Source organism: Camellia sinensis, chromosome 6 (assembly GCF_055761805.1).
Source record: "Camellia sinensis isolate YWXY chromosome 6, ASM5576180v1, whole genome shotgun sequence".
In the NCBI taxonomy this organism is placed as follows: Eukaryota; Viridiplantae; Streptophyta; class Magnoliopsida; order Ericales; family Theaceae; genus Camellia; species Camellia sinensis.
Window position 1 is genome coordinate 12,792,635 of NC_138966.1, and position 12,812 is coordinate 12,805,446.

At 36.5% G+C, this 12,812-nt stretch overlaps 1 protein-coding gene across 1 annotated transcript; it reads left to right on the plus strand.

Annotated features, from left to right (window-relative positions):
* Positions 1–9,020: 9,020 nt before the first annotated feature.
* Positions 9,021–12,153, plus strand: PMI1 (plastid movement impaired1). Its single transcript, XM_028250965.2, has one exon. It carries the CDS (start codon positions 9,300–9,302, stop codon positions 11,901–11,903), a length of 2,604 nt encoding a protein of 867 aa, XP_028106766.2. The 5' UTR covers positions 9,021–9,299; the 3' UTR covers positions 11,904–12,153.
* The last annotated feature ends 659 nt before the right edge of the window (positions 12,154–12,812 follow it).

Genomic DNA, 12,812 nt, shown 5'->3' on the forward strand with positions numbered 1-12,812 from the left:
AGTAACTAGAAAAGTAAAATGATTTTGTGTTATAATTTATTTTCTGGTTTTAGTAACTAGAAAATTATTTTTTGTTTTGGTTTTTCTAATTTTTGTAATTGGATATTATGGCTACTGCAACTGAAAGTGGTACTCCAATTGTAGCAACAGTTCTAGTCTCTATCCAGAACCATGTTCAAGTTCCAATAAATCATGGGAAAAAATTGAAACAATTTAATGGCACCAAGTTTAAGAGATGGTAGCAGAAAATGTTGTTCTATCTTACAATTCTAAATCTGGTCCGGTTTCTCCGTGAAGAGGCTCTAGCACTGAAAGAGGATGAAAGTGATCGACAAGTTGTTGCCGCTGTAGACGCCGGGAAAAATTCTGATTTTCTGTGTAGAAACTACATCCTCAATAGCCTTGACAACATGTTGTATAATGTTTACAACCCTCTGAAAATAGCAAAAGAATTGTGGGATTTTTTGGAGAAAAAATACAAGACAGACGAGGCCGACACAAAGAAGTTTTTTGTCGGTAAATTTCTGGACTTTGTTATGGTAGACTCCCAAACGGTAATTTCTCAAGTTCAAAGTTTTCAATTAATTTTGCATGATATTCATGCTGAAGGTATGTCTCTGAGCAAGTCTTTCTAAGTCGCTGCGTTAGTGGAAAAATTACCACCGGCTTGGAAATATTTCAAAAATTATTTAAAACATATACACAAAGAGATAACCATGGATAAACTTATTGTAAGACTAAGAATTGAGGAAGATAACCATAAGGATGAAAAGAGGAATAGTAAGAATCCCGTTAAGTCGAAGGCTAATGTGGTTGAACATGTGTCCAAACCATATAACAAAAAGAGGAAGTTTGCTGGAGATGGTCCTAAATAAGGCAACAACAATGGCAATAAGAAGTTCAAAAGAAAATGCTATAACTGTGGCAAGACCGGACATCGAGCCTCCAATTGCCACCGCCCAAAGAAGGATGGTGGAAGTACAAGCAAGAAGACCACTAATTAAACCAATGTGACAGAATTAGATTATATCTCTGACGGGATAAATGACATCAATCTCTCTACTGTGGTGTCTGAGGCTAATTTGGTTGAAAATCCCAAGGAATGGTGGGTTGACACTGGGGCAACTCGTCACATTTGTGCGGACAAGAAGATGTTCACTACTTACAATGACGTTGTAAATGGTGAACAACTTTTCATGGGAAATTATTCTACTTCTACTGTGGCTGGACAAGGAAAGGTGATGTTGAAGATGACATCGAGGAAGGAACTTACCCTCAACAATATGCTGCATATACCAAACATCCGAAAGAATTTAGTTTCTGGTTATTTGTTAAGTAAAAATGGTTTTAGGCTTGTATTTGAGTTTGATAAATTTGTATTAACAAAGAGTGATATGTATGTTGGTAAGTGATACATGAGTGATGGTCTCTTTAAGTTGAATGTAATAACCGTTGTACCAAAACTTTCTATTAATAAAAATAACACATCTTTTGCTTATATTCTTTAGTCAAATTTATGGCATAGTAGATTAGGACATGTAAATTTTGATGCTCTACATAGATTAATTAGTTTGGATTATATACCAAAGTTTAAAATTGATCCTAATCACAAATGTTAGATTTGTGTAGAAGCGAAACTAACTAAGGCTCCATTTAAATCAGTTGAAAGAAAAACCGAACCTCTAGAATTATTTTATATTGATGTGTGTGATCTTAAATTTGTTCAAACTAGAGGAGGCAAAAAGCATTTCATAACATTTATCAATAATTGAACAAGATATTGTTATGCATACTTACTTAAAAATAAAAATGAAGCCTTGGAAATGTTTAAACTCAACAAAACTGAAGTTGAAAATCAACTTGGTAAAACTATTAAAATGGTTAGAAGTGATAGGGATGGTGAATATGATGCGCCTTTAAATGAATTTTGTGCACAACATGGCATTATTCACCAAACTACAACAACCTATTCTCCACATCAAAATGGAATTGCTGAAAGGAAGAATAGAACCCTTAAAAAAAATGATGAATGCCATGTTACTAAGTTCAGGTTTACCGTAGAACTTGAGGGAGGAAGCAATTTTATCTACTAATTATGTTTTTAACAGAATACCCCACAAGAAAACCAATAGCACTTCTTATGAATTGTGGAAAGGTCGACCACCTTTCTACAAATACTTAAAAGTGTGGGGGTGTTTGGCAAAAGTAAAAGTTCCTGTTCCGAAAAAGACTACGATAAGACCAAAAACAGTGGATTATGTTTTTATTGGTTATGCTCAGAATGGTAGTGCATATCGGTTTCTGACTTATAAATTAGAAATACCTGATATGCATGTGAACAGTATTATAGAGTCAATGAATGCTGTGTTTTTTGAACATGTTTATCCTTACAAGAAAGGGCATGAATTAAATTCATATAAAAAAACTTATGATTGTACACAAAGTCAAGAGACTAATGACAATCAAACACAAGAGACTAGCAGTGGTCTCGATCAACAGTATTTAACTGATAATGAACTAAGATGAAGTAAGAGAGCAAGAACATTAAAATCCTTTGGTCCAGATTTTCTGACATACCTGTTAGAAAATGAACCTCAATGCTTTAAGGAAGTAATGACAAGTCCTGAAGCACCTTTGTGGAAAGAGGCTGTTGATAATGAAATTGAATCTATTATGCAAAATCATAATTGGGAATTGTTGGATCTTTCACTCGATTCTAAACCTCTTGGACATAAATGGATATTCAAGAGAAAAATGAAAGTAGATGGTTCAATAGACAAGTATAAAGCAAGACTTGTGGTAAAAGGTTATAGACAAAAGGAAGGTCTGGACTATTTTGACACATAATCCCCTGTGACAAGAATAACATCCATCTGCATGCTTATTGCTATAGCAGCGTTGTATAATCTAGAGATACATCAAATGGATGTCAAGACAGCTTTCTTAAACGGTGATCTAAATGAAGAGATCTATATGGAGCAACCTGAAGGGGTTGTAGTGCCAGGGCAAGAAAAGAAAGTCTGTCGGTTTGTAAAATCTCTTTATGGATTAAAACAAGTACCTAAGCAATGGCATAAAAAATTTGATCATGCTATGCTTACTAATGGGTTTAAGATAAACGAATGTGACATGTGCGTCTATATTAAAAATACTAACAAAGGTTATATCATCGTTTGACTTTATATAGATGACATGCTTGTCATTGGAAGCAGTCAAAACATGATCAAATCAACTAAGCAAATGCTAAACAAAAGATTTGATATAAAAGATATAGGAGTCGCAGATTTAATATTAGGAATAAAAATTGCTAAAACATCCACAGATATGCATTATCTCAATCTCATTATATTGAGAAAATTCTTGATAAATATATCAAGAATGATATGAATGTAGCAAGAACACCTGTAGATATCAATCTTTATTTATCAAAAAATAAATGTGATGTGATGTCTCAGCTAAAATACTCTCAAATCATTGGAAGCCTAATGTACCTAATTAATTGCATTCGTCATGATATAACTTATGTTGTCAGTAAATTGAGTAGGTACACTAGTAACCACAGAGAAGACTATTGGAAAGCATTTATTCGGGTTCTTAGATATCTAAGGTTTGCCCATGATCATGGTTTGAACTTTACTCGATGTCCTGCAGTACTGGAAGATTATTGTGATGCCAATTGGATATCCGATACTAAAGATTCAAAATCTACTAGTGGAAATGTCTTTACTCTGGGAGGCGCTACTGTTTCTTGGAAATCCACAAAACAAACATGCATCGCATGATCCACAATGAAATCTGAGTTCATTGCTTGAGACAAAGTAGGAGAAGAAGCAGAATGGCTTCGCCACTTCGTAGAAGACATTCTAATGTGGCCAAAACCTATGCCAGTTATTTGCATTCATTGTGATAGTCAATCTGTAATATTTAGGGCACAGAGTCATATGTATAACGGTAAGTCACGATACATTCGTTGTCGACATAATACCGTAAGGCAATTGCTCTCAAATAGAATAATCTTAATAAATTATATAAAATCTAAAGAAAATATTGCAGATCCGTTAACAAAAGGTTTGACAAAAGAGCAAGTGTATAGTTCATCGCAGGGGATGAGATTAAAGCCTATTACATAAGAGTCATCATAATGGTAACCCTACTTAAATGATTAGAGATCCCAAGAACTAAGTTCAAGGGACAACTAAGTTACGTGTAGCTCAGCAGAAATCACCAAGGGATTAAAATTCCCTACCCATTCCTATGGTGAGAGTAATATTTGCAACATATGTTGTATGTAGGGGTTTAAGAATAAGCTTTGTTTTTAATGATTACTTATATCTTGATTTAGGCATAAAAATCAAGACGAGTATAAGAGATACTCACAATAAGAATCATCTATATGGGTGTCAAACTGGGGCCGATTCTATGAGAATGAAGAGGCTAAATTCTCTAGAAGCACTCATGAATAACCAAGAGTGTTCAAGGCCAAAATGAACACAACCATGAGAACCATGCTATGTCAGAAGATATTTTGTGTGAAATCTATTGTCTTGACTTACACAACCGGCTAAACAATTCAAGCTATCGCGTCCATTGGTTAGCTAGTAAATCCGATACGTTATCACTAGGGAAAGTTCAAAGCTGAAAGCTATCTATCCTGATGCAAGATATTTTCGACTTATACTCTTTCGACCAATTTTTGCATATTGTTGCATTTCCGTTGTCATCAAATTCCATTCATGTGGGGGATTGTTAGAAATGGTTTTGGAAAAATCAAATTTTTCCTGAACTTTGGTCTAATTTTTAGTTGGGACCCAAGCGCCAAAGTTGGCGGGTCTAAGTTGTAACGTGTTCTATGCTGCGTTGTGATTTATGTAGTATATTTGGTTGCTCAAAACCATTATCGGGTGAATGCGAAATTGAAGCCAAAGTGAGTTCCATGAAAATGGTGTTTTGGTGGAATTTCCATAAAGGTTTGAGTTAAAGCTTGTCCCACATTGGTTTGGTAGGCAAACTTTGAGTAGGTTTATAAGGCTTGGGTTTAGAACTTGGGGTAGGCCCCAAGGGACACTCAAGTTTTGTAGAGAGTGAGGTTATGGGTAAAGTAGGTTAGACCTATTGGAGCCAAAACAAATACACACGTGCGCCCCACCGTTCGTCCGTCCGATTGGTCGGGCTGGCTTGGGCCTCGGCTTGGGCGCGGGTGCGCGGTGTGAGGTTGGGTTGGGCTTGTCCAGCCCAATACTTATCTGTTTGGGCCAAAAATATTTGAATTTAATTTTATTTTTTTGTAAAATAAAATCTATCCAGTTTTAATTTCAAATTTTGGTTGGAAAAATTCAAATTTGTTTGCATCTTTTCAGAATTTCAGTACAGGTTCTATATCTATCCAAACATATCCGAATTTGTTCAAATTCATTCCCAAATAGTTCTTTATCTATTCAAAATTCAAACCTGTATCTGTTCATTCAAAACCAAACAGGTCTTGTACCTGTTCAAACAGGTCTGCTACCTGTAAGATTCAAACCGAACAACCACTATTTCATCTATAAATAGGCAATCCCTCATTTGGATTTTCACTTGAATTTTCGTCCTAAATTTTGCCATTGCTCTCTCTTCATTTTGCTGCATTATTTTCCTGTGAAAAATAGTGTAAATACAAAGTGTGTTCGTTGTGTAAATAGTTTATAGTGCTGCTACTATTCACTGTTGATCATTTTATCCTGGGAGATAGACGTCCACAATTTAAAAGCACCGTGGAGAGGACGAATCTGTATTAAAAACACAGTGTTAAACACTGGACTTAATCAAAAATTTGTTCGAGAAAATAATAAGGTAAGTGCCTTGATTACTTTTCTATTTAATTTTTTTTTCCTGTTCCAGATTTTGATTTTATTTTTGTAACAAAATAAAAATCTGTTTTTATTTATTTATTTTTATACACTATTTTGATTTTTGTAATCAAACAGTCTCTCTCATTTCTTTAATCCATTCTTTGAATACAGTGAAGATTGACCATCAACTCCCACTTTTAAACTCTACCCCTGCGCCCGCTTCTGCTCTCACATCATCCCCACTATGGGTGGAATTTTTCAACTTCATCTCCGTCCCTGCAAATACCTCTCCACATTTCAAATAACCAAAAAATTGAAAATCATTTAAATTCTTAACACACTAAATAATTTCTCTTGTTTTCATATATATAAACAGTGAGACTTTTGGAATGATTATTTATTTATATTTAAACAGAACAACAGACTTTTAGTATTCCTTTCTTCTATCTAATTATATTTTATATATATATATATATATTAATTATATCGGAACTGGGAGAGGTGATACTTGCCCCCGTCCCAACCTCATTGTGGATGATCAAAATATAATCTACTCCTACCCCATATAAGTGTCGGATCGGATAAAATTCTTCTCATTTAGACGAGTTTGAGCAGACTCCATAAATCGAATTATAATTAGCATCACCACTAATGCTAAAATAAGGTGATGTGATAGATAATTTTATATTACTATTATGCGCTCCTCGTATGCCAAAATTCCATTCATATTTATAATGGAAATATAGAAATCATAAAAATTAAAGGGTAAATTAGTTTTTTTTTTTTTTTTTTGTAATAAAAGTCATAAATCTAAAATTGGTACCTAGGTTTAAAAAAAGAAAGCCTTCAAATTTGACCATTTTAAACTAGGGTGCTATTTAAGTGTGCAACCCCCTTAAGGTTGCACACCATATGCAACCCAATTGTTAGCCGTTAGATTACAATAATTGATCAAGACCATTGAATTGTTTAATCGTGAAAAAGTTGAAACCGGAAAAACCGGTTAATGCTTGTATTTGCATAATTGCATCCCACTCACTCTCTGTATTTCATCTCTATCTCTCTCTGTTCTCCTCTCTGTGTAAGGTTGAGTCAGTGTAACCCTTGATTTCCATTAACAGCGAGAAGCCCCTGCTGGGTTGGTTCCATTGACGAAGCTCTGTAGGGAACAGTATAACGGGCGATTTCCAACAACAACAGAACTACAAGGCTATATAGCAAAAACCAGAATTATCTTAAAGGTGCCATCTTTATGCAGTGATACTGAATGATTCATTGTTTTATTTTTATTTTTGCTATGTTTTCCAAGGAAGCTGCTACGGCTAATATGGGAATAGCAAGTTCGTAGCATATGAGGTGAACTGTGGTTCGCGTACCTACAAAGATGAAATAACTTCATAAACATCATTTATTTTAATGTGTAATTTATATTATATGAATTGTGTGTTTGGAAGGATTGCAAAATGATTTTTGCCAATCTCATGTTTGTTTTGACTATGAATGAGTGTACCTGTGACTTGTTTGTTATATAGAAAACTAGTCGTTAATACGTGCAATGTACTGGAGACATTCTATTTTTAACTGTCCTTAAGACGTGGGTGCTTCATGTTGAACACTCAATGATGAATTGTTATACTGTACAATCGTTCAATTTCTTCAGTAAAAGACTTCGGTTTTCAAACTTCAGAACCCAAACCTTGCACCCTCTTTGAACCAAAACCTATTTTTTTTTAGCCTAACCACTCAAAGGCCTACTGGCTAAAAAGTGGCCGGCAGGTCAATTTTTATTGGCCGACCGTCCTTCTTCATGGCCAGCCGACCATGTCCAGCAGCCAGTAGATAATTTGTTGCCAGATGTCCCTCCATATGCATGTTTTACACCAACTAGCTTAATACAGATATTTTCGACAGAGGAACCTATTTTTCTATGAATAGATGATCATCCCTCATGGTTTTAGGTTAGAAAATTTTGCCAAAAGACAAAAACTTTCCAAACACTCTCCCCCTCTATCTTGCAATATACATACACTTCCTAAACCAAAAAATTGAGACTTCTTACTAAAAATTGTTGAAGTGGTGGTTGGACACAGGAGAACCCAACCCAAGTTTCCCAAAATAAAAAATAAAAAATTGACAGTTTGATTTGTTTTAGAACCTGAAACGCACTAGAACTCTATATGTGAATGTAATATATTAGGCAACAATGTTACAGACTCCCAGTGGGGGTAACCCCCAGTGTCACGTGTCGGCCTGGGGTTGGCTGAAAAAAAAAAAAAAAAAAAAAAAAAAAAAAAAAAAAAAAAAACTATTTTTTGGACCAATGGAAAGGGACCCCAGCACCCCCAGTGGGAGTCCGAAACTTTATTCTATATTAGGCTTTGTGTGAACAGTCCATTATTCCAACCCTTTTAAATTAAACCCAGTTCAAGGGCAGAACTGGAATATCATTGGTTGCCAATTGCGAGTCCAACAAAATAAACTACAATCAGTGGTAGTCTACAAACGAGCTAAGTGAAGTTTAGTAATAAATTATTTAAATTTAAAAGTTTCAAAGTACGTTTAAAATTAACTTATTGATATAATAAATTAATTTAAAAATATATATAGAACAAATTAAACACGAGTCAAATTTTTAAAATGTATTTGAGTTTGTCTTACCATAAACAGCTTATATCATAGTAAAAATTATATAGAAGACAAAAATTATTCACTTATTGACTGACAGTACCTTACAAAATTGTGTTGCACAATATTTGTTGGCGTGGTAGCTAGTGACTACAAAAACCACATTTTGGTGGGAAAATGATCCACACTAGAATAATTTCTACACTATATAACAATACAAACATTTATGTTTGATTTGGTTTTGGAAGAATAGTTTTTAAAAATTATTTTAAGGAGAGAGTTTAGAAATTTTTTTGGTTTATTTAGTTGTGTATTTTGAAAGTAGTTTTAGAGTTTGTGAGTTTAAAATGATTTGATATTTTGTTATAATTGAGTAGATGCGTGTAAGAGAAAAAGTGATTGAGAATGAGAGAAGAAAGAAAAAAAGTGATTGATTGATAAATAAGAGAGAGAAAGTGATTTTAAAAATTATTTTGAAAAATTTACAAATCAAACAAATTTTTTTTTAAAAAAAAATCCAAAATTATTCTACAAATCCAAACCAAACATACCCTTACTTCTCTGGGGGGGGGGGGCAGATTACCAATCTTCCTTCCTCTTTCCAACCCTGTCTTTTTCTACAAGAGAGAGAGAGAGAGAGAGAAACGTTATCATCTTATCCTTCACACATTACTCATACAAATTTCTTGGTCCAGGAAGCCCCAGCCAGTGCCTCTCCCATCCATCATTCATGGCAGTTTCATCACCATACATTACTACTCTTTATCTTCTCTTTCATTCCCATCTCTCTACCTCTCTTCACCATAACCATTACTAACCACTTCAACACTCTCTCTCTCTCCAATTATGGCAGCAGAATACTCGGGCAATAGAAATCCCAACACGCAGCTCTTGCAAGAACTCGAAGCACTCAGCCAATCCCTCTACCAAACCCACACCACCACCACTCGAAGACACGCTTCCCTCGCTCTCCCTCGATCTTCAATTCCTCCCATCTCATCCGATGAGCCCCCCGTTGCCGCCGCTAAAATAGAGGCGCAACTCAACCCGAAACCCCGACAGCGGCGCATGTCCTTATCGCCATTTCGTTCCCGGCCAAAGCTCGACGATGAAAACGTCGACAGAGAACAGCGAGCTAAGGCTCCAAATCAGAGAGAGTTGAAGAAGTTGGACGACAAAACAATTTCTTCTTCTTCAGGCAAGAAAGGACTTTGGAACTGGAAGCCAATTCGAGCTCTCTCGCACATTGGCATGCAAAAGCTGAGCTGCTTGTTCTCCATTGAGGTAGTAACTGCCCAAGGCCTTCCGGCTTCCATGAATGGCCTCCGACTTTCAGTTTGTGTTCGAAAGAAAGAGACTAAAGACGGAGCAGTTCACACTATGCCATCAAGGGTTTCTCAGGGAGCTGCTGATTTTGAAGAGACTATGTTTATTAGATGCCACGTTTATTGCACGCCTAGTAGCGGTGGAACGCAGCTCAAGTTCGAGCCACGTCCATTTTTGATCTATGTGTTTGCAGTGGATGCTGCAGAACTTGACTTCGGAAGAAGTTGTGTGGATTTGAGTCTCTTGATTCAGGAATCCATAGAGAAGAACTCGGAAGGCACACGGGTTAGGCAGTGGGATACAACTTTCAACCTATCAGGAAAAGCAAAGGGAGGAGAACTTGTGCTGAAATTAGGATTTCAGCTAATGGAGAAAGATGGGGGGATTGGAATTTACAGCCAGGCCGAAGGACAGAAGTCGAGTAAAGCAAGAAATTTCGCATCTTCGATTGCTCGCAAGCAGTCGAAATCATCGTTTAGCATCCCTAGTCCGAGGATGTCTAGCCGAGCTGACGCATGGACGCCTTTGCAGTCAGGAGCAACAGGAGACTTTCAAGGTATTGATGACTTGAATCTCGATGAGCCGGCTCCAGTGCCTTCAACTTCTCCTCCTGTTCAGAAATCCGAAGAACCAGAATCGAAGATAGAAGATCTAGACCTCCCTGAATTCGACATTGTTGACAAAGGAGTTGAGATTCAAGACAAAGCCGAGACAGATGAAGCACAATCTGAGGAAAATTCTGACAGAAGGTCAATCTCGAGTGAGGTTGTCAAGGAAATTGTGCACGATCAAGTCCATCTGACAAGATTGACAGAGCTCGATTCAATTGCTCAGCAGATAAAAGCTCTTGAATCTATGATGGGTGAGGAAAAACTTGTCAAGACAGAGGAAGAAGCCGCGTCGCAAAGACTGGACGCAGACGAAGAAACGGTGACGAGGGAATTTCTTCAATTGCTTGAAGACGAAGAGGCTGACGAATTTAAACTTGATCAGATTGATATCCCTCCTGCGAAGTCCGAAGGAGCTGAAGATCCTACAGAGGCTGAATCCAAGGTTTTTATCCCTGATCTTGGAAAGGGCTTGGGGTGTGTGGTTCAAACTAGAAACGGAGGCTACTTAGCTGCTCTGAATCCTCTAGATACCGCGGTGGCGAGAAAAGATACTCCTAAACTTGCAATGCAGATATCAAAACCATTGGTTCTTCCATCAAACAAATCCACAACTGGAGTTGAGTTGTTTCAGAGAATGGCAGCTATTGGGGTGGAAGCTCTTAGCTCTGAAATTTTATCTCTGATGCCTATGGATGAACTCTTGGGTAAAACCGCTGAACAAATAGCTTTCGAAGGCATTGCTTCGGCAATTATCCAAGGGAGGAACAAAGAAGGTGCAAGTTCGAGTGCTGCCCGTACTATTGCTGCAGTTAAAACCATGTCAACTGCAATGAGTACCGGAAGAAAAGAGAGAATTTCGACAGGAATTTGGAATGTGAGTGAAGACCCATTGACAGCTGAAGAGGTTCTTGCATTCTCAATGCAGAAAATAGAGGCCATGGCAATCGAAGCTCTAAAACTCCAGGCCGAAATGGCAGAAGAAGATGCACCATTTGAAGTTTCTCCAGTCTATAGTGGGAAAGATAGTAAACACCCACTGGAATCTGCAATTCCAATTGAGGATTGGATTAAAAATAGCAGCAACACAAATTCTGGTGATGAAGCTGGGGATTCAGAAACGGTAATCACAATATCAGTGGTTGTTCAGTTGAGAGATCCTCTAAGGAGATATGAAGCAGTTGGTGGGCCTGTGATAGCACTGATAAATGGAATAGGGAGCGATTTTGGGAAGGATGATGAGGAAAAGAGGTTCAAAGTGGCAAATTTGCATTTGGGAGGTTTGAAAGTTAGGAGTAGAGGGAAGAGGAATGAGTGGGATACTGAGAAGCAAAGACTGACTGCCATGCAATGGCTGGTGGCTTATGGACTGGGAAAGGCAGCAGCAGCAACAGGAAAAAAGGCAAAGCATGTATTGTCGAAGGGCCCAGATTTACTGTGGAGCATTTCCTCGCGGGTAATGGCTGACATGTGGCTCAAGCCAATGAGAAATCCAGATGTCAAATTCACCAAGTAAACAACAGAGTAAATATTCAGTAGCCTCGGAGTGTGTCTTTCTTTTAATTTTTCTCCATATATATAGTAAATATATACATTTCTATAGTCTAGCTAAGAAACATGGAAGATAGAGAAAAGGCAAAACAAAAGTGCAGGCACTAGTTCGGGAAACCCCACGGGTTCTCCATTTCCATGTCAAATTAGCAGCACCATTTGTAAAATATATTAATAAAAGCTTCTGAATAGAGATTTGATGCAGTTGTATCTAATTATTTGATTTTTGTTGTATTTTTTTTTTCCCCAACATTTTCACTAATATTCATAATATACCATTACATAATTTTGTACCTTTCAGGTTGTATTTTTGGGCCAAATTTATCACCGTATTCTTTTAAAAATTTATATTAAATTAACCCGTATGAGTAGTGTCTGGTTCTTTTACAGTCTCACATATATATGGTCGTTGCCACCTCATATTTTACTAATTGTGGTGTCCATTATTCCCCCAGTTCAGACCAAGAGCATATGCAGTCGGGCTAAGTTTATGTTTTGCAAAGATTCACCATTGTCCTCAGTTTCCCCTAATTTTAGGCGTTCGTTTTGTGGTATAAGTTAAAAAGGACAAATTGCAATTGTAAGAGTACCACTGATTACTTGAGAATTCATAAAGTCAGCATAAAGACTCAAATGTATGTAAAACAATTATCAACCTGAAGGAAACGCATAATCATATAAAATTTATATATGGAAAATCCATAGAAATGATGTGACAATGTCTATTTTGCAATTATGAACTAAAGTAAAGGCCTTTTTATTTCAAATGAATGATTTTGAATAGATCACGTCGTTTTGTACAAGTACTTTGTATATACATTCTATTTGTATAACGTTATCTTTAAAGAATAAAAATAATTTCCTTCTACTTTTA

What these genes read in the sequence shown, in the direction of transcription:
- PMI1 (XM_028250965.2), top strand. Translation starts at nt 9,300, where the DNA reads ATGGCAGCAGAATACTCGGGCAATAGAAATCCCAACACGCAGCTCTTG.